The sequence below is a fragment of the Pinus tabuliformis genome, chromosome J, assembly GCF_031772625.1.
Source record: "Pinus tabuliformis cultivar Carrire ecotype Pingquan chromosome J, CPIR1, whole genome shotgun sequence".
NCBI classification, from domain to species: domain Eukaryota; kingdom Viridiplantae; phylum Streptophyta; class Pinopsida; order Pinales; family Pinaceae; genus Pinus; species Pinus tabuliformis.
The window spans coordinates 1,275,318,139-1,275,346,122 of NC_142295.1; the positions used below are offsets into that span (position 1 = coordinate 1,275,318,139).

A 27,984-nucleotide genomic window follows, 5' to 3' on the forward strand; every position below is an offset into this window, starting at 1 on the left:
CCTTTAAAAAATGTCCAAGCAAAAATTGTTTTAAGTATTGCATTTGGGCAGTAAAGCTTGACATAGCTAAGTGCACTGTTCAAACTTCACAGCAAGCATTCAATAACGCCATCCAAAATGGTATACATGACATGAAATTTATTACTCTATTGGAGTGCATGAGCTTTTCATCCAACCTTATTAAATGAAAACAAAACATGAAGCAGAGGAAAAAATTGGAAGTGTGATCACAAACCATGGCAAATGCATCAAGATCATCAGGGTTGAAATGCTTCAGAGCTGAAAGAACAGCCATCCGGAAACCTCTGATAGCTTCTGCTGATTCTGTTGTTGCATCTGCCACGGCATATTTTTGAAGAAGGAGCTCAAGCTGACCATTTTCAATGAGAATATCCAGCATGAAATACAGAGCATGGAAATTCCCAACTCCTGTCACCAAGCGAGCCAGACATGAAAAATCCCCTTCTGCAACATATGACTCAACTCGTGTTGCTGCAAGGGCCACAAGAACATCCACTCCATCAAGACATGCAGATGTCTTGTAGAAATGGTGCGCCAAAATGAGCAACTCAACCTGCAGGTGCATATCAAAGCATTATCAGTTGGATTCAAAATTATCACCTATTTTAAATTTAGATCCATGCTTTCAGAGTAAACAGACCAACCAATCACTAAAAGAATAGAAAGTTAAAAAAGCTAACAGTTTCCACATAACCGTCTATAATCTCATTTTGGGAATAACATACATGAGAAGTAATTTGCTGATTTTCTCAGCATGAAGGTGGCATCATGCAAAAAGCAGTCCACAAATATTTATATGCAGTAAAAGAAGGAATCCATTTAAACAACCAAGAAGGCAGGATAACTGATATCAGCTAAAATCTAAGTTTTCCAGATACTGATACATGACTGGATGCGGATATGGTAAATTTTCAGAAAGAAATTAAGGTTAAAATTCTATCCTTTTAAACTCCTTCATGTCTTATTCTTCATTTTAATAATCCAAACACAGGTAGGTGGATAATACAATCAGTTCCCTCTCTGGCACAACTCGAAGAGCTAAGAACTGATACCATCAATGCCACGATAAAAGGTTACGAAGACCAAACATACCTTCCATTTAATTTGACACAAACTTCTTATAATTCTAAACAAGAGTGACAATAAGGTGTTTGCTCTAGTAGTTAAACCTCTACACCTTGGACATGATAATTGCCTGCCCGAGGAAAATATTTTCATTTTCTATATAGAAATCTTCTGGTCAGTTCATTAATGGCAAAAGTATTTTTTCTTTGCATTCAAAAAAAACAAGTAAATGTTTGCTATTACCTCACAGGCATGAGGCATGTCATGACCAGTTATGACCAATCGCATTAAGGCATGCCCAAGTTCTGGCTCAGAAGGACACAATTCTGCCCACTTTAAGAAATCAGAGGCTCTCCATAAAAGAGGAGCAGGTCCTTCCTCTCTTTGTGATGATTCCATGTATCCACCACGGTGTGCTGCCAAAAGGCCCTGGATAATAAGGAAATCCATGTTCATTATGATGCAGGTAGATTATACTTGTCTTGTGGCAAGCACTAAACTCAGATGTTTAATTATAAAGGTAAGCAGAAAAGCCAAACCTTCAAAAATGATTCTGCAAGAATACGTGCAATGCTTGCTGCAGGCATTGAGTGAGTCTCAACAAGAAGTTTAGCTTCCTCTAGTGAATCTTGGGCTTTGAGAGAAAGAAGCTGAAGAAGTTCAATTGGCTGCTTCTGGAATGCTTCAGAAAATGACAGCTCTAGAAAATTGGCAATCTTCACCACCGCTATTATCCTCTTGCATAAACCTCTTCCACATCCTTCACAGCATTTAGTTGCAATCACTTCTAATACCTGACAAAATTATCATATAAATGATAGATCAGCGAAACTGGGTTATCTCTGAGCACCATGGTTACTGTACATATAGTTGTCTGACACCGAGGTTAGGGGAATTCCTAATACTAAATAAATATGGAAAGCAGAATCGAAGATGTACCTCAGGAAAGAAATTACCTCTAAAGGTGTCCTCATATTGATGTTTTCTGTTACATTCAAAAACTGGAGTAATGCAAATGCCGGACACTTGGTCATTGGCAATGTAACATATCCATTCATATTAGGATTGGAAATCTCTGCAACTTTCAAAGCTTCCTCTATAAGTAAGAGCTCTGATGGTACATATGTTGGTGAAAGTTTGTGTTGGAGCTGTTTTGCTGCAGCTATTTGACCAACCTCTAGAAGTGATAACACAGCCCTTTCAAGTTCTGCTGCTACGACCCTTTCTTCCCATCCTGCAAGAGCTGCCTCTATCTTTATATTTTCCTCAAATGATGGAAAAACACCCCCATGTTCATTACTTCTGATAGGAGATATAGAAGATAATAGATTATCTTCAGTGTCACTCTGACCTCTTTCTGCACTATCAAGTGGAGCTCGTTTATGAAGTACATACCCTCTGTTCCTTCGTTTTGGTTTTGAGCCACCACCAGACACATTAGTGAAACTAATGTCTACTATGTGTGGATTACGATTATCTGACTTGCTAATTTCCTTGTTATCAATTTGATCTGTAGATCTTGCTCTGATGATGTTCAAGTGACTATCCATTATTGCAATGATACTTGCTGTGTGGTCAATGACACTAGCATTATTTCCTATATTACATTCTTGGTTTGACCTCAAATAAGCATTTGGAATCTGAAAAATGGCCTTTCCATTCTTCATCTCTGCTTCAGATTCCACAGCTAGAAGCCACACTCTAGTTTCAATTTCTCGAAGCAAATGTAAGGGATAGACCCTGCAATATTTATCATGATGGAGATTTACATTTGTGAGGTGTAAGAAAATGTAATTACTTAAATAAATGCAAGAAAAAGGAAGTAGAATTTGACAAACAAAATGGACACTGAAGACCCCTTCACTTACGGCTGCGACTGTGTCATGCTGCCACTTAACCACTGTAATGCAAGCAACAGCATTCCATGCAGTTCTAATGCTGGAACATCCTTTTCAATAGCTTCTGCATGCTTCAGGAAGAACATACCCGCCTGCATCAAAGAACTTGCCTTTAAAAACTAGACAACATTGTACACATTCTTTCAAACCTAATCCCTCAATAGGTCAAAATTAAAACAAGGATAATTTTGTTCATACGAATCAGAATAAAACCAGATTTGATTTCCATATGAAAACTGATACAGTGATATGACCTGCAATGGGGGAAAGGAGTATTTTTTAAAAAGATCTTGACAGTGGCCCCACAAAGCAGCCTGTTCTTCTGGCACATCCCATAAAAACTCTTTCCACTCTGCCACCATGGCCTCAGCCTGTAAAATATACATGTTTCATAAATGACTAGCGTGAACATGTGGCAATTATATAAAACATGAAAAAGTGCATGTTAAATGAAACCAACAAAGCTATCCATCTAATATAAAATTCAACATTTGATAAGGTTTAAACTATTTCAAATTATTTACCAATAGCAGTCTCTTAATCTGTAAGGAAATTGATAATATCTCAGTTTAGGAGCAGAGATTTGCACAAAGTGAAGAGCTATTGATCATCAAACATAACAAATATAACACTAATTATGATCTGAAATTAAAAGTGAAGTTTTCATGTAAAGATTTGCAAGCAAGTTTATATCTTATGGCCCATAGGCAATGGATAGATTTGCGATTTGGCGCCAGTTTCAAGAAATTTTGAACACTTTCATTTTTTAGCATATTTTTTTATCCCCTAGATCATTCTTCCCCACTGGAAGCTTTTGGACCACCAAAAACCTGTTTTTTACTCACAAGTGAAGGTACAGCTCCGTCACTTTCCCGATCTCAATCCACCTTGCTTTACTTAGATTGGTACCTTTGAGCCCCACTCGAAGATACTCCACATTGCCTCTACGTGAAGTTCTTATCCTCCTGTCAAGAATTGAGTCTTCTTGCAACTCATTTAAATATTCAGGAGCAAAATCTTCTATAGATGGAATCTGAACATTCTCTTCTTGATCATCAATCATTGGAGGCTCATACAATCTCAAGTTTTCCACATTCACAACAGAATAAATTTGCATGTAAGGTGGCAAATCTAATCAGAAAGCGTTGTTACCAATCTTCTCCAAGATTTTGAAAGGACCATATCTGATTGGCTTGAGCTTTTTACCTTCACCTTGTAGTCTTTCCTTCTTTATGTACAACCAAACTCGATCTCCCACTTGGAAATCATGATCAACCCGATGCTTATCATGTCTTGCTTTATACTTGGCTTTTCTTTTCTCCAACTGTTCTTATACCCTTTAATGCACTAGTTGAATTTTTTCAATGAAATGTTTGGCTTTGTCCACATCACTATTCCCATCTACTGCAATATCTTTACCAAAGATGAAATCCACAAGCTTCAAATGGAAATACTTGTGTAGATGAATGCTTGGAACGATTGTAGTCATGTTGGATGTAATGCAAATGCTCATCCAAAAGTTTATGATGTTTACCACAATATCCTCAATGTTCCACCAAGGTTCCAGGAAGAGGGGGCGAGGGAGCGAGGGGGCGCGGGAGCGGCCTATGCAAAAGCTCCCTACCATTTTTTAGGAAACGTGGGGGAGCGTCAGGGTCTTAAAAATTTATAAATATAAAATATAATTTATTAATTGAGTCCACTATGACAATTTGGTTTGAATTGAAAAGCTGCAAAGCATGATCATTGATATGAATATCATTTGACATTATCCAAATTTATAATATCATATAAAATAATAAATTTAAAATTCTAATTGAGCTTGGTCAAATTCTAATTTAGATTTTGGTCAGACAGAGGGAGAGCTTCAGCTTCATAAGGTAGCCACTGAATTCTGTGAAAAGGTAAATGAACAGATCAGGAACACTGCATTGGCAGTAGAAGGGGCAACTACAATGGGTTGTCCAGCTGTATTGGATCCAACAGCTAGAAAGTTTGCTATATTATATATAATATAGACAATACACCATATGCTGAAAGAAGAGTTTTAGTTCCAGGAGAGATGAGAAGATCACATGAAAGAGTTTCTGACAGTTTACTATCAAATGACATTGACTACAGGATGACCATCTGCGAACCAACTTGGGTGACCAACGATGGCATGGATAATTTGTCTACCATATTAGAGCAATGCCATGCAGTTCAAACTTCAAACTAGCAGTGTATTTCAGGGGTGAAAATAATTTTCAGACCTAAGAATTCAAGCTGAGCAACTGTGCTCTGTGTAAACTTTGTAACTATATAAATTCATATATAACGACAGTTCCTGAGATTTCTTGATGCCCATAGTATTTTGTCATGCTTGCAGTAAACGCATGTTAGTCTATAGTCCACCCAATTATTTCCCACATGACATAGGTGCTGCTTCCATAGTTTGTATGTCAAATGTCATGCAAATTAAAAACACAAACTGAATGTCTCAAATTCTTTACCTGTCACTCCAGTTATCTCCCCACTGTAATCCAGCCATCACTTGAGAAAAAAAGAAGTTTTAAAAGGGAAAATTCATGTACGTGCTATATGGTCCAACAAATTTCCATGATACTGACCCTCTAAAATAACGCTTGTTGAAACCAAAAGATAGCACAAGACGTTATCCCCATACAGAACATGAGTAGCTTTGTACCACTTTAGATCTATTAAATCATAAACTATAAGCAAGGCCATTTTTTGGGAGTGTGGGGAAACGTCCCCTCAGGGAAGGGAAACATTTCCCTGGCACGTCCCCCTGAGTTTCCTCCATTTTGGGAGCGTGGGGAAACGTCCCCTACTCGTCCCCAAGTCCCCGGAGCGCGGGTGAGCGAGGAAACTAGACCCCTAGGGGGGGGGGGGGCGAGTCCCCGTGGAACACTGAATATCCTTGAAGGAGATGCACTAATATTTTGTTCACAACTTTTGTCTGCTCATCGGTTTGTGGATGAAATGTGGTGCTCTTCTTCAACTTTGTGTGCATGAGTTCCCATAAACTTGACCAAAACTTCCCGACAAATCAAGAATCTTGATCAGAAATAATAGAAGTGGGTTACCCAAAGTGAACCCATACACTTTGGAAGAACATCTTTGCGTTCTGTTCAACTATAACTCGTTTCTTACATGGCATCAACACACACATTTGGCTGAAACGATTCACAACAACATATAAATAATCATGACCTTTCCTAGACATTCACAGTCCCCCAACAAAATCCATAGAAATACTTTCCTAAGGACGAGAAGGGATATGAAATGGAGTGTACAAACCCAATTTTCTATTGTTTAGCTTGCTAGTAGCACACATGGAACATCCTTTCACATATCTTGAAACAGTTTCATTCATGTGAGACCAATAACAATACCTCTGAATTTGAGCAACTGTTTTGCCTACACCAAAGTGGCCAGCAATAAGAGAAGTGTGAGCTTCCCTTATGGCATTGACTCTTTCACCCTGTGGAACACATAACTTGCGAAGATGATACAACAACTTGTTATGAACATGATAATCCAACTATTCAACATGATTGCCTTGACTCAAAGTTGCATAACATCTTTAAATCTTCATCTTGAGCATATTATTCAATATAACTTTCATACATGATTGAGTTATGCTTAAGAATAACAGATGCATTAACAATAGGCCTTGATAACATATATGTAACTTTGTTGTATATACCTTTCTTATACTTGATTACCAAATGAAATTGTTGTAGGAATCCCATCCACCTGAAATGTCTAGCTTGTTGTAGCTTGGTTTTCAATTGTAAATATTACAAAGGTTGATGGTCAGTATGAATAATCGTTTCTTTACCCATCAAATAATGTTTCCATTTCTTCACGCTTTGTACCAAAGCATACAACTCTTTATCATAAGTTGGATAGTTAATTACTACATTGGTAAAGGTTTCAGAATGATAACATATTGGCTTACCATGTTGCATCAAAATTGCTCCCATAGCATATTCGCTTGCATCGGTTTGAATTTCAAATGGCTGCTTAAGATCTGGAAGTGCTAGAACTAGTGTTGTACTGATTTTCTCTTTCAAAGTGTCGAAGGCTTTCTGTTACTTGCCTCCCCACTGAAAGACCTATTTCACACTTGTCAAAGCATGTAATGGTGTGAGTGAGAAGTTAGCGATAAATTTTCTCCAATATTGTGTTGCTCTCAAAAAGCTCATAACTTTTGTTACATTGTTGGGTTTAGGCCAATTCACAATAACATCAACTTTTGAGGGATCGATCTTCAATTCACCCCCTCCTACTGTGAATATTCTGAAAACCAAAATCCCACTGTAGCAACTGGTATTATTTCTCCTAATTGCTAATTAATTTAACATTTATTTTCTTCAGCAAATATCGAAATTAAACACACTGCAACCTTCACAAATAAAATAATGCGGAAAAATAAGGCGTTGGAAACTGAAAAATGCTAGCACACACATAAAATATGAGACAATTATTTTTGGACAAATGTCCCTGGAAAAACCCAACTTGAGAAAACTGGTGCAGCAATGAGGGTTTTACTATTATGTAGCAGTGAAAAATTTTAAGTACAACTGGATGCTGAAATTTGGTAATCCTCCATAGAAAAATACTGGCAAAAATTTAGTGAGGAATTTCCTCACCCCACAGGCAATCTCTGACACAACTTGCCTTCCCTCTGACCCTCTGTGTGCTGCTCTGCGCAACCTGCTTGACGTCAAGCCTCTGACTAGTTTCTGATGAAGTTGTTCTGCCTTCTGCTGGCTGGGAAAATGCTTCTCTGGCACTCTGGGACTCCTTCCTGGCCTTTGGAACTGAAGACGTCTTTCCCTCTCAGCAAATCGAACTTGCCTCTAGAAGTTGTTGTGTTGCCCCTATGTCAGCTTCTCTATGGCTCTTCTGCCTCTCTGCAAATGCACTCACTAGATCTGGAATACTTCCTCCAACCTCACTATCTCTGCCCCTCACTCACTACTTCGATCTCTGGCTCTCTCCAACAACTGACTACTGCTACTCTGGAAATCGATCTGCCAAGAAATCGAACTACTCAAGTGTCTCAAGTGATTTCTCCATCACCACATCGACCTCCTCTTATAATCCTCTATTGGAGCACCAACGACCAAGATTAAAATATAATTGATGGCTAGGATCATCTCTGGATCGATCCATGTGAGTTTCTAGATGATTCTCACCTTGACCTAATTAATATTGATTAATTAACCATATTCCCTAAGTTTAGACTTAGCAAATATTTAAAAACTGGTTATAATCTAATTAAGTCATTTCTAGGCAGAATTTCCAGAAACAATTTATGGGTTTTGGAGATCTCATGTATTCTAGCCTCTCCACCAAATTTCGTGGCTAGAACACATTCGATGCTACAAAAACTAACACTCCCTCTTACCGAGAAATGTGCTCTAGTACTGCACTCCCTGCCACAATACCCTGTCTTTGCATCATCTCCTGTCACACTACTGATGTCTGGCCATACTGCCCACCAACCACTGCATAACTCTGATATGCATTGCATCTGTGCTACTATTGACCCTATTGTATTGCTTCCAACACTTCATCTGCAGAGCATCCCTCTCATCTGTTGTTGCTGCAACTACAACATCTGCAACTGAAAAGCATCCAAAATACTGAATCAACTATGATTAGTATGATGCATCTGTCTCTCGAGTCTCTAACTGCTACTAGCATCTGCACTGTCATTGAAAAATATGCATTGTTGCTAACTTTGCACTGCTGCCAACTCTGCACTGCACTCCTCAGTGTCTCACTGCAACTAGTCTGCACTATCACTCTCGAACTGACTGCATCAACTGCCACTGCTCCATCCTGCTACTAAATACTATGGACCCCCATAGCAAGTAATGATCCATGAGGTGGACTCTTCAAGGATTTTTCCCAATTGTAGCGCTCTGGGGGCTACAACACCAAGTCACCCCACCTCACTCCTAGAAGTATATCTGCAAACATAGCGAAGTCTTCCTCCAGCCTAGAGGAAAGCCTATCGATATCTACTGAAGCTTCCTGTTGGTCCTGCTTCTCCTCCTTGTCTTTCTTCCAGATAGGACACTGGGCACTGTATTGACTGAGTTCACCACACCCGAAGCACTTGACCTTTAACAAGTCCTTCATCTTTCTCTGGTCCCCCCTATCCTTGACTGGGACCCTTTGATGTGAGGGCCGCATTCTCCTCCTCCTTCACCTACTTCGATTCATTGCTGCTGCCACTGATGGAGCTCTTCAATAAAGCTCGTCTCAACTCCTCCTGCTACAAATCAGTCCACATTCTATCTGAAGAAACAAAAGTTATGGCTTGTTGACTTTAATGTAAAAATACACAAAAGGTATTTGTAATAATAATTTATTAATATATATAAAATGTACAAGGATGATTAATGTTACAATGAGGCCCTTCTTTTATACCTAGACAAGTGTCCTTTCATGATTATAAAAGACATGACTTTTCACTTAACTAATGACTATTTCATATAATCATTATTATTTACATTTATTTATATTTATTTTATTTTATATAATTTATATTTGTAACATTGGCCCTTCCTTCAAGAGCTGTCCTCAAAGCTCAACGTTGATCTCGAACAATTGTCTTCACTTTGCTCACGTCATTTTGATAAATGTGACTGGTCACTGGTACCTCAACATGTATGATTCTCTGGTGATATTATTTTGGAGCTAGGTTTTATTATTATTATTATTATTATTATTATTAAATTAATTTATAATTTAATTAATTTTATAAATTAATTCAATTAACTCATATTAATATGTTACGAATAAATTTCACCAACGATTCACAACGATTTGAATACGCACGACGTATAAATAACATCGGCCCACCATGATTTACGCAACAGACAAGGGTCAACAGGTTGTTAGGTGTCAGATGGCAGGGTGGACATGGAGTGGGTGGACGTAGAGTGGTTTGTCTTCTGTCAACTTAATGGGCTCCTCTAGGGCACGATTGGCCGCCTCTACCGTTTTGAAAATAAAGATGGCATATCCACTAGACCTGCCCGTATTCTTATTAAACCCTTTGGGGCCCTCTTCGATCTCGCCATACTGCGAAAACAAACGTACAAGAGGACCAGCCTCCATGTCTACCGGAACGTTGCCCACGTAAATCTTCCGTCGATGTAACTCGTCCTGTGGCTGAGAAGGGTAGAAGCCGGCGGGGGCAAATTGGCACACCACAATGCAACCGCCAATCATTTTACTGGGCTCCTTCAATGCCTTGATGGCATTGTTAACGTGCTTGAACATGACGAAACCATATCCCTTACTCCTCCCGCTTCTCTTGTCCCTGATCACGCAGCTTTCATCCAATTCACCGAAAGGAGAGAATACGGCGGCGAGGGACTGGTCGTTTGTCTCCGGGCCAAGACCACGCACAAATAGTTTTTTGATCAAAGTGTTTTTTACGGCGAACGAGCGCACTTGATCCCGAACGTACCTATGTTCAGCGGCTGCCTCCTGTACAAGCTCGATCAATTGCTCACGGCTTAAGGCATTTAGAATGTTCACTGTGTCTTGCACTGTCAAATCCTACTCATGCTCCCGAACGTACCTATGTTCAGCGGCTGCCTCCTGTACAAGCTCGATCAATTGCTCATGATTAAGGCATTTAGAATGTTCATTATTTCTTGCATTATCAGATCCTCCTCGCGCCCATTCTCTTCCTCCTTTAATCGATAAATCTGTGACAACCTTGTTTTAATTTTTCCATTCAACCACCATGGACATCCTTTAGTGCAGATATCTAAGGGTTTTCTTATTAGGCAATATCAGAGTACAATCTGAGTGTCGAAACTCACCTACCCAACAGAGAATTTCCTTAGCAGTAATACCTCTCGGTTTCTAACAAATCTACTGGCTGAAACCCCAGATAATCCTTTCGGCAGCTACTCAGCACCATCTGCCCAAGACACCCCAGCGTCTGCCCAATCTGGACTGCGTTAGCCTCTCCTAGCCCAGCGTTGGCCCTGCGTCAACCCCAAGAGACCCTACGTCAACTCTTTGAGCCTCTACGTCAGCTACGCTGGCCCCTCTAGTACTCTACGCAGCACTTAGCTGCCTCTACATGGCCCTGGGTGAGCACTCGCTGATCCTGCGTCTCTCTCTGGCTGCTCTGCTGCTATCCCGACACTATCTCTGCTTCTCTATCTCTCTGTATTCAATGCCCCTCAGCAGCTCTCCCAATCACTGATTCTATCTCTCTTAGCAAACCCTGCTCTAAAGAATAAAATGATTGATCACTCTGATGTATTCTCCAAGTGACCCTCAAGCCTCCTCTTATACTTTTCTTGTTGACATCTCAATGGCCGAGATTAAGCCCCTAATCAACAGCTAAGATTAGATCTGGCTTGATCCATGTCTTTTGGACCACTCTAACACAGATTCATATCAATACACATTAATATTTTATTTCCCCTAAGTTTAAACTTAGGGACTCCATTAAAAATATTAATTATTTTAATATCTTATGATCTGTTTAGAATCTGCCCAAACCTTTCTGAGTATTGGAGATCTCACGTGCCCCAAACTCTCACTAAATTTCGTTACTAGAGCACATCTGATGCTACCCCAAATCAACACTCCCTCTTAGCGAGGACTATGCTCTAGCAATACTCCTCACTGAGTATTACTCTGATCATCCGGCATCGGTACCTGTGCTGATGCTAGGCCTTCCTGCCCAACATCCTCTGCACTACTGCATCATGTACTGTTGCCCATGGTTCTACCACTGCCACTGCTGCATCTGTATGACAGCTCCCTCTGCATCCGTACTATTGCTGGTCCTTTTCTCAGCACTGCATCCACACTACACCTCCTCTCATCATGTTGCATAATGTTGCCCACTGCTGCACTGCAACTCAGTTATTGAGAAGTAAGTAACTGATGCTAGAGACACCCACTAATGATGACGCTCCCTTTGTCGCTGACAAGTGCTCCCTCTCTGACCTTTGCGCTGCTGCAACAACTCCCTGCATCTCCCACCGTTTCACACCTCTTTGTGCCTTCCTGTACTGGTGCAACACTCCTGTGCCTCTCACACTGCTGCAGCTTGCTAGCTCTGCGCCTGTAACTCTCTCTGCCGCTCCATCCACATCCGTCTCTACCCACTCAGTCAGTCCTGCTACTCCTCGACGAGGCTCCCGTAGCAAGGTCTAATCCAAGAGGCTAGGTACCTCAAGGATCCTGCCCCTCATCACCTGTAGTCCACCTGACTATAGCTCGATGTCTCCCCACTTCCGCTCAAGTGGTGTGTGTGCACTCATGGCACAATCATCGTCTGTCAAAACTTCCTTCTCTGCCCGTGTTGGCGCTACCTTAGTCTCGGAAGACTCTCCCTTACTCTTCTTCCTTGGACACTGGGTCGCATAATGACCCAGCTCCCCACAATGGAAGCACTTGACCTTGGAGAGATCTTTCTTCTTCCGCTTTTCCTGCTTTCCCTCAGATGCTAGGGCCACATCCTCCTCCTACTTAACCTTGATCCCTTTGCTGCTGCTACCTGTCTTCGACTGTCGTCTGATCTCTTCCTGAAGCAGAGTTGCCCACATCTCGTTCCAAGGTGAGGAGAGTCCCTCTTCCCAGGATACTCTAGACAAATACTTCCCACTCTTCTAAGACAGCATTCAAGGTTGTCCTCACCATAAGCTCCTAATCCAGTGTCGCTCCTATAGTAGTCAACTGGTCTCGGATCTCATTCAGTCCTCCGAGGAAGGTGTCAATCGATTGACCCTTCTTCATCTAATACGACCTCATCTGGTTCTCGAGCAACATTCTTCTCTGCACAGAAGTATGCTGGTACAACTTCTTGAGAGCCTCCCACATCTCAAATGTCGTTTCCTTCTTGACTATATGTGGTACCACATGATCCTTGACCCCATCAAGGATAATGCACTTGGCCCTCGCCATCGCCTCTTCGTACCTGTCATTATCATTAGGGTCAACTGGGACAGCTATTACCTTCAAGGCGAAGTTCTTAACACGATTCCTGTCAAGCACTGATAAGATTTTGGCCTTCCAGACTGTGAAGTTCGATGCTTCGTCCAGTCTATCCTGGTCTCTTACCCCATGTAGTGCCATGATGCTCCTCTACTTCCCTCCTGGAAGTTCTCTATTCGACTCCTCTGAGTCTCTACTTCTGGTCTGGAAGTTCTCTTCTAGACTCCCTCTGAGTCCTGATTTCCCTCATGGAAATCCTTCTGACGCTTGTCCAGATGCCCCCTACTCTGATCGTCTTGTGCAACTGCACTGCTGATCCAGATTCCTCGGCTAGAAACCCTCAGTAACAACTCCTTTGGCCCTGCTCTGTCAAGTACTGTTCTAACTACAGTACCTCACTAGCTCTACTCTACAATATTCCTACAGCGTTCTAGACCCTAGCAACTGCCTCTCTGTGAACTGCGTCAGCCCTCTCTGCCTCACGCTGAGTCTGTGTCACCCCAGATGGATCTGTGTTAGCCCTCTAGCCCTCTGTGTCAGCAACGCCAGCCTTTCTGGGGCTCTGCATCACACTCATTGGCTTCTATGTTGCTAGAAACAGCTTCTGTCACCTCGGGACAGTTGTTTTCTGCTGCTATTGCTCCGTTCGGCTGATGTCTTTTAGTCCTTCTGTGATCTGCAATCACGCTCTGATACCATGTTGAAGTTTCTAAGTTTACTTAGTTAGAAACACCCCATGCACTTTATCTGATTTATTCCAACCTAATTGTTATTTTCCTTAACAAGTTATTTACAATCTAAATATTGAAAATAAACACTAGTGCATGCTCAACATATTACAGATCAGTAACTAAAAGAAACAAGAACAAACACACCATATGACACAATTATTTTTTTGACTAATGTCCCCGGAAAAACCCAATGTGGGAAAACCAGTGCAGCTATCTGAGGGTTTCTTATTAAGCAATATCAGAGTACAATCTGGTGTGTCGAAATTGGCCTACCCAACAGAGAATTTCCTTAGTAGTAATACCTCTCGGTTTTTGACAAATCTACTAGCTAAAACCTCGGATAATCCTTTTCACAACTACTCAGCACCAATTTGCCCCAGGAACCCCAGCATCTTGCCCAATCTGGACTATGTCAGCCTCTCCTAGCCCAGCGTTGGCCCTGCGTCAGCCAGGAGGCCCTACGTCAGCTCTCTGAGCCTCTGCGTCAGCTACGCTAGCCCCTCTTGTACTCTGCACAGCACTTCGCTGCCTCTGTGTGTGGCCATGCATGAGCACTGGCTGCTCCTGCGTCTCTCTCTGGCTACTTTGCTGCTATCCCGGCACTATCTTTGCCTCTCTGTCTCTCTGTACTCAATGCCCTTCAGCTGCTCTCCTGATCATTGATTCTATCTCTCTTAGCAAACCCTGCTCTAGAGAATAGAATGACAGATCACTCTTGTGTATTCTCCAAGTGACCCTCAAGCCTCCTCTTATACTTTTCCTGTTGACATCTCAATGACCGAGATTAAGTCCCTAATCAATAGCTAAGATTAGATCTGGCTTGATTCATGTCTTTTGGAACCACTCTAACACAGATTCATATTAATACACATTAATATTTTATTTTCCCTAAGTTTAGACTTAGGGACTCCATTACAAATATTAATTATTTTAATATCTCCTTATCTATTTAGAATTTGCCCCAACCCTTTCTGGGTATTGGAGATCTCATGTGCCCCAACTCTCCACCAAATTTCGTGGCTAGATCACATCTGATGCTACCCCAAATCAACATTTATTGCATCCAGATAACCCTTGATAGCTTGGTAGCATTGTGCAATATTTAGCCATAAAGATGCATTTGCAAATGCCGTTGTTGCTTCTAGCAATACAAATATTTTAAAGCAAGTTCATGATGTCCAAGGCTCATATATGCATTAGCAACATCGGATACCAAATCAACAAAGTCTTCAACCTGCTCTATGTGAAGGTCCTCAAAGAATTTCTCAGCTTCTTCCACATTTCCAATATGTGCTCGACAAATACCAGCTTTGACAGCAAGGTCTAGTGGCAAACCCTGTCCTAAACAATGAATCATGCATGTTCAATCTGCTCGATTGCTTTAGAATACGCTTTGTATTCCATGTGTAGTGCAGCCAACAAGTTAATAACTGTCAAATCAACCTTTGATGGATGCTTCGCAATAAACTTTTCCAAACCCTCTATAGCAAGTTGACCTTGACCAATTTTGTGGTGCATCTTTGCAACCATTTTTCGTGCTTCAACATCAAATGGGTGAGAAACTACAATTTGATCAAATACTTAAGTTGCCTATTGATAATCCTTAAGTTCAACAAACGAAGAAGCACGATCCCACTTTACCCTTGCATCCTTCGAATCTGCTTCCATTGCTTTAGTTAGACAGTGAATGATCTGGTCGGTATTTCCTTGCTCCATGGACCATGTGGTAAGACACTTCCAAAGGTAGGCATCTTTAGGCGTAAGATGAGCACCTATCATGTAAAAATTGATTGCTTTTGTCTTATCATGACATGTATCGTAAACAAGTCCAAGTGTATGGTAGGCATCTGGGACATTAGGTGCAAGGCGTATAACTTCTTTTAACAGTTCTATAGCCTCATCATAACGACTTGTGGCATAAAGAAGATTAGCATCACCTAGTTTCTTTGTCACTTCAAGACTTAACTTTGGCCCATCCCCCTTTCTACGACTCCTCTTCTTGTACTCTTTTCTATGCCCCTTGCGACCTAATCCAAAATTTGCTGCCTCCATGATCTCATCGATGCTGGCACCAAAAAGGTCTTGCACCTTTTCATTTCCTTCTCCACTTAGAATTGCAGCTTGAACCGCAGCACCATAAGCAACAACTTCGTCGTATTGATACTCTTGCAACGCTGCTTTCCATTGAATAAATCCTTCATCATGTCTGGTATTCTATTACTTCTAGAGACAATGCGTTGTGGAGATTTGCCAACATCAATATAAATTGGGCGTGTTTTGATGTTTGGACTTGGGTCTATATGGAACTTTTGGAAATTTTCTCTACAGGGAGATACATCTGCTTGATGAATATCATCTTCAGTAGCAATTGAAACCTTTCCATCAGCTGGATCCCGCAACAAAATTGTTCTTTTCTGGCATACATTATTTACATCACTATCCATGGGGGAACTTTCACTGGGAGATTTTGGTTTGTGTCTTAACGCTAAAGGCTTCTCATCCTCAGAGTCAACACCACGCATAGGGGAACCTTCTCTGGGTGGTTTCTCTATTGCTTTACCTAAAACCTCATATGCAAGGGAACATCATTTAAATCATTCTCACAGTTCGCAGATTCTGTTTGCATAGATTCTTTAGGCTGAATAAAATTTGCTAGTAAGCAGCAAATTGCAACTTTTTTTTGAATATTTGGCCAGTGTGTTTTCTATAGCTTCTTTGATTTTGATGCAATGATCCAAATGAGGTCACTAGCCAAGGGAAACCTCGGGCAAGAAACAATCATTGAGCTAGGGCTTGCTATATCTCGAGATCCCACCGTCAAATTTGCTTCAAATTTGGACGACCTCTAGAGCAAACATCAACGCAGATGTGGACCAAAAATTGAAGTGTTTGGATGGCTAGATTGTGGGATAATTCATGCCCTAGATGACCTATGTAGGCTAGGCCTAGAAAAAGAGGGCGTGAAAAGAATAAGCATTGAAAATGATCACCAATGGGGGAATAGTGCCTTGTCAATTGCGAGAGATGGAGTCAAGGAGAATTTGTAGTTTGAAATATTCACTTGGTCAAGGAGGCCTTGAAAACAACTTCACGTGGCTTTAGGGCATGAGAGAAGCAACTTCAAGGTCTTTACACATTGATTTGCAATATTTGAGGACTTATCAACATAAATTTTGACACATAATCTATAGGAACATTCACTCATTCATACATGGCTCATGACATGCTTTGACGATATAAAAGATCAAATTCCCACAATTTTGCATAAGAAAGCAGTAAATTTCAGCCTACTATAGCGAAAATCCCAACAATATGCATGTGACAAAAGTAAATAACAAGAATAAGAGCACTTACATGTAAGAAAGAGTATATCTAATCATCAAGATATCCCAATAGAGAAGCTCCAAGACAAAATGAAAGAGATCCAAAGATCAAAATTCATACATTCATCCAAACTCATTCTCCAAGAAGGATAGACAAACTCTCACAAGAGAGAGAGACTCAATCCAAGTGATGATGATCCAAATGATTCATCTCAATTCTATTTATACACCCTCTAATGAATTTGATTTAGTTAAATCCGCCTTAATTTAGCCCCAAATAAAATAATGTGCATAATAATAATACTTTTCGTGGCAAGCCGCCAAATAGCTCAATAATACACGAATAAGCCTCTCAAGAGGGCCAAATGATCAATAAAGTGACTCGTTGGGCCTTTGAGGAGGCCTAATGAAGTCCAACGGGTGCCATGATGTAGAAATGGACTCCCAACATAGTGGACAGGGGTTGGCCCCTTGTTTTCCGAGCAAAAAACCTATGGTGCTCCAAGCACTGTTGATAATATCGGCGATATTCGAAAATATCGCGATATTTTCGGCAAAACGATATATCGCCGAGAAAATATCGCGATATTTTCTGTTTGACATATCGCGATATTTTCATATCGGAAATATCGGCATATCGGCAAAATTTGAAAAAAAATTTTTTATGCTTGCCGATATTTGCCGATATTTTTGCCGATATTGCGATAAGATATTTTCTGGAACCTTGCGATGGATACCGATATTTTCAACACTGCTCCAAAGTGTGTGGGGGGGGCACAAGGACATCCTCATGGGTCTCCAAGTGGACCGAAAATGCCTGTAGACCATATGTAAGGGCTAGGATGGTGATGTAAGCCCTCACTCTGCAACGAGAGACATCCTCTAGGCCTTGAAACATCTGCCAAGTGTATGGTGAAAGCGTGGAGCCAGTTAGGCATGGTCAACTAGGTGCATCACCCTCATCCAAAAAGGTGGAACACGAGCAATCAAGGATCGGTGTTGGGGATCCATGAAGTAATATATGCTATGGTGGAGGCACATGGCACTCAACGTTCACCCTACAAGTGTCAATGTGGCCCTCTAGAGGGCTAGGACTGTTGAATTTTCTAAGTCTATCCGTTAGAAAATTAATTTGTATTCTGTTGGTTTATTTCTTCTACTTGTAAATTCTGAACAATTTATTTAAAACATTTAAATACCGAAATAAACACAATACAGTCACAACATCTACAGATCATCAGCTGAAAGAAAACAAACACACAAGTGACACCGTTATTTTTGGACAAATGTCCCTGGAAAAACCCAATGCAGGAAAACGGTGCAGCGATTCTGAGGATTTATTATTATGTAGTATTTCCTTAAGTACAACTGGGTGCCTAACCAACTCACCCGACAGAGAAAAATACCCGGCAGCAATACCTCTATATACAGAAACATGTATTCAGAAAACCTCTCCCACAAAACCCTCTACAACGACTATAAAGCTCAACGTTGGCCCTTCTGGCCTCTACATCAACCTCTTGCTAACCTGTGTCAGCCCCAAGACCCTCTGCGTCAACCTTCTGAGGCATTGCGCAGCCTCTACGACCCTCTGCATCACTCCAACAGCCTCTACATGGATGACACAGTCCCTTTGTGTTGTCTCTGTTGGGCTCTGCGTGGCCTGAACTGGTTGTTGCTCTCGCTCGTTCTGCTTCTGAACTAGTCTCTCAGTACTGTCTCTACCTCTCTGTCCAGTACTCACTGCCCCTCGATGCTGATCACTGATTCACTTTTTCTTAGCAACCTCGCTCTAGCAAAATGAATCACTGATCACTCTAGTGTATCTTCCAACTGACCCTCAAGCCTCCTTTTATACTTTTCTCGTTAGTCCATCAACAGCCGAGATTAAATCTCTAATCAACGCCTAAGATTAGATTTGGCTTGATCCATGACTTTTGGAACCTTATAACCCATTAATATTTCTTTTCCTAAGTTTAGACTTGGGAACTCCATTAAAAATATTAATTATTTTAATATCACCCAAACCAGGTACAATCTGTCCAAACCATTTCTAGGTATTGGAGATCTCATGTGATTTAGCCTCTCCACCAATTTTCATGGCTAGAGCACATCCGATGCTACCCCAAATCAACACTCCCTCTTAGCGAGGATTGTGCTCTAGTAATACTCCTCACTGAGCATCACACTGATTATCCGGCACCAGTACCTATGTTGATGCTAGGCCTCCCTGCCCAACCTCCTCTGCACTGCTACCCATGGCCCTGCACTGCCACTGATGCATCCGTACGCCATCTCCCTCTGCATCTGTGCTGCTGCAGGTCCATCCTCCCAGCACTGCATCTGCAGTTCAACCCCTCTCATCATGTTGCATCGTGCTACTGCACTGCAACTCAGTTACTGAGAAGTAAGTAACTGATCCACCCAACTTCTGACATCCATGTCAAGTTAGAAACACTCCAGATGTTGAAACTCTCTCTATCGCTAACAAGTGCTCCCTCTACTGACCTTTGCGTTACTGCAACAACTCCCTGCATCTTGCACCGTTGCACACCTCTCGGTGCCATCCTACACTAGTGCAACCCTCTTGTGCCTCTCGCACTTTGCAGCGTACTAGCCTCGCGTTGTCCGAGGACTCCTGCACTGTAGCACTCTCTACTGCTTCATTCGTATTTGTCTCTACCTACATCCGCCAGTCCTGCTACTCCTCTTCGGGGCTCTTGTAACAAGGTACAATCCAAGAGGTTGGGTACCTCAAGGATCCTACCCCTCATCGCCTGTATTCCTCCTGACTACAGCTCGATGTCTCCCCACTTCTTCTCAAGTGGCACATGAGCACTCATGGCACAATCATCATTCTCCTCGACTTCCTTGGGCTCAGAAGCCTCTCCCTTGTTCTTCTTCCTCGGACACTGGTTCGCATAGTGACCCAATTCCCCACAGTGGAAGCACTTGACCTTGGAGAGGTCCTTCCAAGGTCCTTCTTCTTCCTCTTCTCCTACTTTCCCGCAGATGCCAGAGCCACATCCTCTTCCTCTTCCTTCTTGATCCTGACCCCTTTGTTGCTACTTCCCGTCTTGGTCAGTCGTCTAATCTCTTCTTGACAAAGAGCCACCCACAGTTCTTCCCAATCTAGAAGACTCGCCCTGCCCAGTATGCTCTGGACAAATGTCTCCCACTCCTCGGAGACTGCGTTAAGTGCGGTCCTCACCATCAACTCCTGATCCGGCGTGGCCCCTATGGAAGTCAGTTGGTCATGGATCTCCTTCAACCGACCGAGGAAGACATCTATCTGCTCTCCCTTCTGCATCTGGTATGACCTTAGTTGATTCTCCAGGAGCATCTTCCTCTGCATAGAAGTATGCTGGTACAATGTCTTCAAAGTGTCCCACATCTCCTTTGTCGTTTCCTTCTTGGCAATATGTTGGACCACATGATCCTTGACCCCATCAAGGATGATGCACTTTGCCTTAGCCATTGCCTCCTCATACCTTTCATTAGCTATCGGGTCAACTGGGATAGCCATTACTCTCAAGGCGAAGCCCTTGATACGATGTCTGTCTAGAATGGACAAGATCCTGGCCTTCCAGACCACAAAGTTGGACGCTCCATCCAGCTTGTCCTGATCTCTCAGCCCATTCACGACCATCTCTCTGCTCTTCTCTGTCAACTCCTCTGAGTCTCTCTACTTCTCGCCTGGAAGTTCTCGGTTCGACTCCTGCTGAGTCTCTCTACTTCCTGTCTAGAAGTTCTCAGTTCGACTCCTCTGAGTCTCTCTACTTCCCGCCTAGAAGTTCTCTTCTGGACTCCCTCTGAGTCCGATTTCCCTCCTGGAAATCCTTCTGCCAACTGTCAAGTTGCCCCTCTCGATCGTCTGTGCAATTGCAACACTGATCCGGATTCCTTGGCTAGAAAACTGCCTCCGCAGCAACTCTCTCTACCTTGGTTTTGCCCTATTAGGTACTATTTTGACCACAGTACCCCACTAGCTTTGCCCCGGCAAAATAGCTCCCTCAGCGAACTGCATTAGCCTTCTGGCCTCTGCATGGCTCCGCGTGAGCCTGTTTCTGCCCTCCTCGGCGTCTGCGTTGCCTCTCTTTGGCCCAGACTAATGAGGCAGTCCCTCTGCGTCAACCCTTTCTGTCGTTTTCTGCAAGGATCAGCTTTGTCACTGGGGATAGCTCAATCTACTGCAAATGCTCTACTTTTCTCATTAGTCCATCAACGGCCGAGATTAAATCTCTAATCAACAGCTAAGATTAGATTTGGCTTGATCCATGACTTTTGGAACCTTCTAACTCAGTTTTATACTAATTCCCATTAATATGTTTTTTCCTAAGTTTAGACTTAGGAACTCCAATAAAAATATTAATTATTTTAATATCTCCCAAACTGGGTAGAATCTGTCCAAACCATTTATGGGTCTTGGAGATCTCATGCGCTTTAGCCTCTCCACCAAGTTTTTATGGCCAGAGCACATCCGATGCTACCCCAAATCAACAAGGACCCCGTATAGGGAGACCAAGCCCCAAACGAAGACCCACCTCCAATCCTGCATAAGATCCAATGCATCCCCTTGGCCTCCAATACAACAATTCATTAGAATACGTAAGTAATAAAGCTTACAAGTCATGGGATCAATGGGGCATTCATGGTGGCATGCCCTTCCATAGTGGGCTTTGGCATGTACAAATGTCTCCAAGCTCAAAAGGGGGTTAACCAAGGACCCTATTAGGTGGTTTCAACCACTAAAGGGGGTGACATGTCCATGGTACATCCTTTAAGTGGTAGGTGGCAAATTATATAATAATGGAATGGAGTGGGAATCAGGGAAATCATCTAGACCACATGTTAAGGTTCATGGGTAGCTATAATAAGGGAAGCCCACACCTGGGTATGTGAGTGTACGAGGGAGCAAATCGTGGTTCATGATTTACTCCATCCTTTGTTTTTCCACCCTCTTCATATGCCTTTTTCCTTTTATTGATTTTTCTTCATAATTGCTCGTGTTTCAGGGGATGAGAGCATTATGTGTAATATGTAGCAGTGGATAACCCATTAAGGTGGGGCAGTTCACCGTCCACCAAGCGTTGGGATAATCATAGGTTCCTTAATGATAGAGGGGGTTCATCTAGGGCCCATAGGAACCAGGGTGATGGCTATGGATAAGGGGTAGAGCTCATGCTTGGCTTTTGCCCATGCACTAAATTTGTATGTCCCGGCCATCTTTTGCATTTTGTGATACATTTCTTGTTGAGAGTGGCCAAACTATGCTTTTTCCTTTCTTTTTCGCTGCATCAACCTTCAGGGCATCATTCCAGGCCCGACCCACAGTGTGGACAAGGGGAGTGGGAGGCTAACCCTATGTGGACCCAATGGACACATGTGGATGTAGATGGGAAAATAGATTAATAGGGTTAAATGGGTGGAACGGGAGCGATGTAAGCGGTATCGGGAAGCGGGACGACATAACCAAAATTGGGATCTCCCATGTAGTGCCAACCCTAAAGCCAATGGTCAATAAAGGAGATCCCACTGGACTAGGATACACGAGTAACCACGAAATCGGGTAGTGGAGACAAGAATACAAACATAACCCACTCTTTCCACCGAATCCCTCCACCAATCCATGCCCAAAAGTGTCCATGACAAGTAAGGAAATTACTCAATTATACCAATGAAAATCCATACCTTTGGGGTAGGAAGGCCGACCTTTAAGCATACATTCATGAAAAGTGGTCGAGGGACCACATGGCTAGCTGAGCTGGCGAAGATGCTGGTACATTGAGCTATCTGGTGGCTGCAAGGGGCTGCTGGCTTCCAGCTGAGGACCATCTGGGAGAAAAATTTCTCCTATATACACTACCCACAACAGGTGGGTAATAGGCCTCGAGTTTCACCATGGTTCAGGGGGGTTTTTGACAAGAGTCCAACTAACGACTTGGTAGATTGGTGACCCAAGGACTAGTGTCAAGAGGTGCCTAACCGGCCAATGGGTATTTGGCTTGTGTTTTACTAGATACTTTTCAAAAGAGACATGATTAATGGGTTACTAGATCCCTTTTGGATGATGCTAATGTAGGATGTTGTTGATTTGGGGGTAGCATCGGATGTGCTCTCGCCACGAAAATTGGTGGGGAGGCTAAAGCACATGAGATCTCCAATACCCAAAAATGGTTTTGGGCAAATTATAACATTTGGGAGATATTAAAATAATTAATATTTTTATTGAAGTCATGGAATTAATAAAATATTAATGTGAATTAATATAAAATTGTACTAGAAGGGTCCAAAAGTCATGGATCAAGCCAGAGTTAATCTTAGCCGTTGATTAGGGACTTAATCTCAGTCGTTGATTTATCAACGAGAAAAGTATAAGAGGAGGCTTGAGGGTCACTTGGAGGACACACTGAGGGAGACTAGTCATTGCAGTTTCTAGAGCGGAGTTAGCTGAGAAATTCGAACTAGTGGTCTGGTGAGCAGTCAGGAGGCAGCAAGTACGGGATCAGCCACTGGAAATCAGCGTTGAGGAAGGAGAGGCAGACGCAGAGGCAGCAGGAGGAGACTGCGCAGTCACTAGAGGGCTTGCGTGGGTGACACAGAGAGGCCCAGGGCTGACGTAGTCAAGCAGGAGCTGACGCAGAGTGTCGGGGAGCCACGCAGAGAGGTTAACCAAGCTGACGCTGGGACTAGGAGAAGTGTTGGAGAATTTCTCTCTCTGTGGGTAAGCCAGTTTGGCACACTGTTGTACTGAAGAATTGTTGAATAATAAAATCCTACTTTGTTGCACCGGTTTTCCCACATTGTGTTTTTTCGGGTACTATTGTCCAAAATATCTGTGTCAATGTGTTGATTCGTACATGTGTTTGTTTCTATATTATGGTGTGATATCTGCAGCAGAATTTATTTTAATGTTTATTGAAAGAATTTCATAAATAACTTATTGAAGAATAAGTAGAAAAAGTAAATCAGATGTTGTAGTGATAGAATTTTCACATGGTATCAGAGCGAGTAATCAGAGACAGAAAGGGAAAATCAGTTATGGGTCAACACCACAATGCAGAGGCATCACGTCAAGGGACTCGCACAGATTTTTAGAAGATTGCACAAGAGAAAGAGACTTCGATTTCTCTATGTTGGCTTCCAAGTTGGAAGAAGAAGTGGCTTGTATGACTAGTTCTGCATCATCAGAATGTGGTATATAAACAGTGGAGCCTCGTGGCATATGACGGGAATCAGGGAATGTTTCTCAAATATCAAGAAGAGAAGATGAACTTTCAGATCACCATGGAGAACAAGGAAAAGTGTACTCCAGTAGGGAAGGGTACCATAATTTTTCAAACAAAATCAGGAGAACGGTTCCGTGCTAGAAATGTGTTGCATGTACCAGGGTTGGGGATGAACTTACTTTCCGTGTCGCAACTTCAAGGCAAGGGCTATGACATCTACTTCATCAAGGAGAAGGTATACGTCAAACACTCGCGCTGGAAAAAGAAAGTACAAATCAGAATCAAAAGTAACAGGTTGTATAGATTACAGCTAGAATCACCAATGGCACTAATAGCCAATGATGGAGACAAGGACTTGAATGAACTATGGCACGAAAGAATGGGTCAAGTGCACCATGGAGCTTTAATAATTCTCAAGAGCACTGTAACAGGAATTCCGGATCTGAGTACGGAACGAGATGATGTATGCAGAGGATGCGCTCTAGGAAAGTATGCCAAAGCAGCATTTCCTAGGAGCAAACATGAGGCTAAGAGTGTACTAGGATTGATACACTTAGATATCTGCAGACCTATGTCCATCAAAGCTCTCAATGGTGCCGAGTATTTCCTTACCGTCATTGATGACCACTCAAGGAAAACTTGGATTTATTTTCTGAAAACCAAGGATGAGGTTTTCTGTTGATTCAAAGAGTTCAAGGCTCTGGTGGAGAATCTCATTGGGAAGAAAATAAAAGTTTTGTGCTCAGATAATGGTGGAGAGTATGTCGATAAGGACTTCACTGATTTTTGTGCTAAAGAGGGAATTAGAAGAGAATGGACAGCTCCCTACAATCCGGAGCAGAATGAGAAGTAGCAGAAAGAAAGAACAGGACTATTGTAGAAGCAGTTAGGGCCATGATGTATGATCAGGATATGTCGAAATTCCTTGGGCGGAAGCATGCAACATAGCAGTCTATGTTCAGAACAAGACTCCTCATCGAGCGTTGGGCAAGATTACTCAAGAGAAATTTTTCACAAGGAAGACACCTGAAGTCAGTCATCTCAAGATATTTGGGAGTTTAGCATATTACCACATACCAGAGGAAAAGAGGAACAAGCTAGATCAAACTGCGGAAAAGGGATACCTGATGGGATATAGCGAGAATGCTAAGACAGAATCTACCTTCCAAGGAGCAGGAAGGTAGTAGTTCGACGAGATGTAAAGTTCATGGAGGACAGGGCTTTCAGAAAATCTCGTGAGATGCCTTCCGAGGAGCAGTCAAAAGAGGAGTCGTTGGTTAAGCCTCTTCAACCAACGGAAGTAAAAAATTCTTCCTTGGGTCAGGAAGATTCTCAGGATGAGGAGGAGGAGCTAACAGAAGCACCTGCTGGCAGAGGAAGAACTAGCAGGGAACTTCGTCAGATTTTGCGAGATGCAAAGGACTTCATCAGTGCGCCAAGAAACAATAAGAGGGAGTGAAAACAGCCAGATAGATATCAAGCATTAGTAGCTCAGGACAGGGAGCCTGCTAGTTTCAAGGAGGCAGCTCAACATCAGGTTTGGCTAGACGCAATGGTAGAGGAGTACAACTCCATAATGGTGAACAATGTCTAGGAGGTAGTGCCAAGGCCTCAAGACAGATCAGTGGTAGGTTCGAGATGGATCTACAAGATCAAATACGCTGCAGACGACAGTGTTGAGAAATACAAGGCCAGGTTTGTGGCTAAGGGGTATGCTCAAAAGGAAGGAATTGACTATGAGGAGACCTTCGCCTCGGTAGCCAGGTATATGTCTATTAGGACCGTGATATCTCTTGCAGCTCAGATGGGATGGGAGATTCATCAGATGGATGTCAAAATGGCTTTTCTGAACGGGGTAATAGAAGAAGAGGTATACATTGAACAACTAGAGGGCTTTGAGACACATGAGAAGAAGTCTCATGTATGCAGGTTGAAGAAAGCCTTGTATGGGCTGAAACAGGCACCTAGAGCATGGTATGGTCAAATCGATGGCTACTTGCAGAAGATGGGATTTGTCAAGAGTGACGCAGATCCAAATCTCTACTATCTAGTTGTAGAGAATGAGCCGCTAATCTTAGTATTGTATGTAGATGATCTCTTTTTGACAGGATCATCCAGGCTTATCGGGGACTGCAAGAAGAATTTAGGCACAGAATTCGATATGAAGGATTTGGGACGAATGCATTAGTTCCTAGGGTTGGAAGTTTGGCAGCAAAAGGGAGAGATCTTCCTTGGCCAAGGGAGATATGCTATAGAAATCCTGAAGAGATTTAGGATGGAGGACTATAGACCATGGCTAGTCAATGATCACCAACTAGAAGAAGATTGATGCATCAAAAGACAACGATGTTGATCCCACCTTATACAGGCAGCTCATAGGGTCCCTGATGTATCTGGTCAATACCAGGCCAGACATTTGCTACGCTATCAACACCCTCAGTCAGTTCATGGTGGAACCGAAGAGGATGCATTGGGTATTAGCCAAACATGTTCTCAGGTATTTACAGGGAACAGTTTATTATGGACTCTTGTACACCAGGAGCAAGGATATCAGATTGAGTGGATTTACTGATGCAGGTTGGGCGCAGGAAGTTCAGTGGATCGGAAAAGTACCTTTGGGTACTGTTTCAACATTGAATCATGAATGACCTCCTAGTGCAGTAGGAAACAGAAGTTCATGGCTCTGAGTTCATCTGAGGTAGAATATATGGCGGCAAGCACAACTTCGTGTGAGGCCATATGGCTTAGAAAACTGCTTGTGAACCTATTTAGAAGGAATATCGAGGCGACCAGGATCATGTGCGGTAATCAGAGTTGTATCAAACTCTCTGAGAATCCAGTGTTTCATGATAGGTCGAAACATATTGATATCCGGTGTCACTTTGTCAAGAATTGTGTCCAACGAGGCGTTGTACAGTTGAGCTACACTCCTATAGGAGAACAAGTGGCGGACATCCTCACCGAGGCTCTTGGAAGGACAAAGTTTGACTACTTCAAGGAAAAGATTGGGACGGTAAAGAACTCGTTTCAGTAGCAAAAATGGGGGAGTGATAACAGCAGGGATGCAAAGGGAGTTGCAGTGTGGATGCAGTGTTGGGAGAAAGGACCAGTAACAGCACGGATGCAGAGGGAGTTGTTGTACAAATGCAGCAGTGGCAGTAGCAGAGCCATGGGCAACAGTACAGGATGCAGCAGTGCAGAGGATGTTGGGCAGGGAGGCTTAGCATCAGCACAGGGACCGATGTCGGATGATCAGGGTGATACTCAGTGAGGAGTATTACTAGAGCACAGTCCTCGCTAAGAGGGAGTGTTGATTTGGAGTAGCATCAAATGTGCTCTAGCCACGAAAATTGGTGGAGAGGCTAAAGCACATGAGATCTCCAATACCCAGAAATGGTTTGGGCAGATTCTAAACAGTTTGGGAAAATTAAAATAATTAATATTTTTAATGAAGTCCCTAAGTCTAAACTTGGGCAAATAAAATATTAATGTGAAATTAATATAAAATTGTGCTAGAAGGGTCCAAAAGTCATGCATCAAGCCAGAGTTAATCGTAGCGTTGATTAGGGACTTAATTTCGGTCGTTGATTTGTCAACAAGAAAAGTATAAGAGGAGGCTTGAGGGTCACTTGGAGGACACACTGAGGGAGACTAGTCAATTCAATTTCTAGAGCGGGTTTAGAAAGAAATTCGAACTAGTGGTCTCGTGAGCAGTCAGGAG

The 27,984-nt window shown here is 42.4% G+C and overlaps 1 protein-coding gene and 1 pseudogene across 1 annotated transcript in view; both read right to left on the minus strand.

Moving 5' to 3' along the window:
• The window catches only part of LOC149231889 (uncharacterized), a 39,129-nt gene extending 35,602 nt beyond the window's left edge, over positions 1-3,527 (minus strand). Inside the window, exons 1-6 of the mRNA XM_089379312.1 lie at positions 3,239-3,527; positions 2,955-3,076; positions 2,043-2,826; positions 1,626-1,880; positions 1,330-1,515; positions 236-574 (exon numbers count right to left, since the gene is read on the minus strand). Of these exons, the coding sequence (XP_089235438.1) occupies positions 236-574; positions 1,330-1,515; positions 1,626-1,880; positions 2,043-2,826; positions 2,955-3,076; positions 3,239-3,370 (1,818 nt within the window). The 5' untranslated portion in view covers positions 3,371-3,527. The remainder of the gene's footprint in view (positions 1-235; positions 575-1,329; positions 1,516-1,625; positions 1,881-2,042; positions 2,827-2,954; positions 3,077-3,238) is intronic.
• An 11,098-nt stretch (positions 3,528-14,625) lies between these two features.
• Positions 14,626-27,984, minus strand: part of LOC149231890 (uncharacterized) — a 101,322-nt pseudogene continuing 87,963 nt past the window's right edge.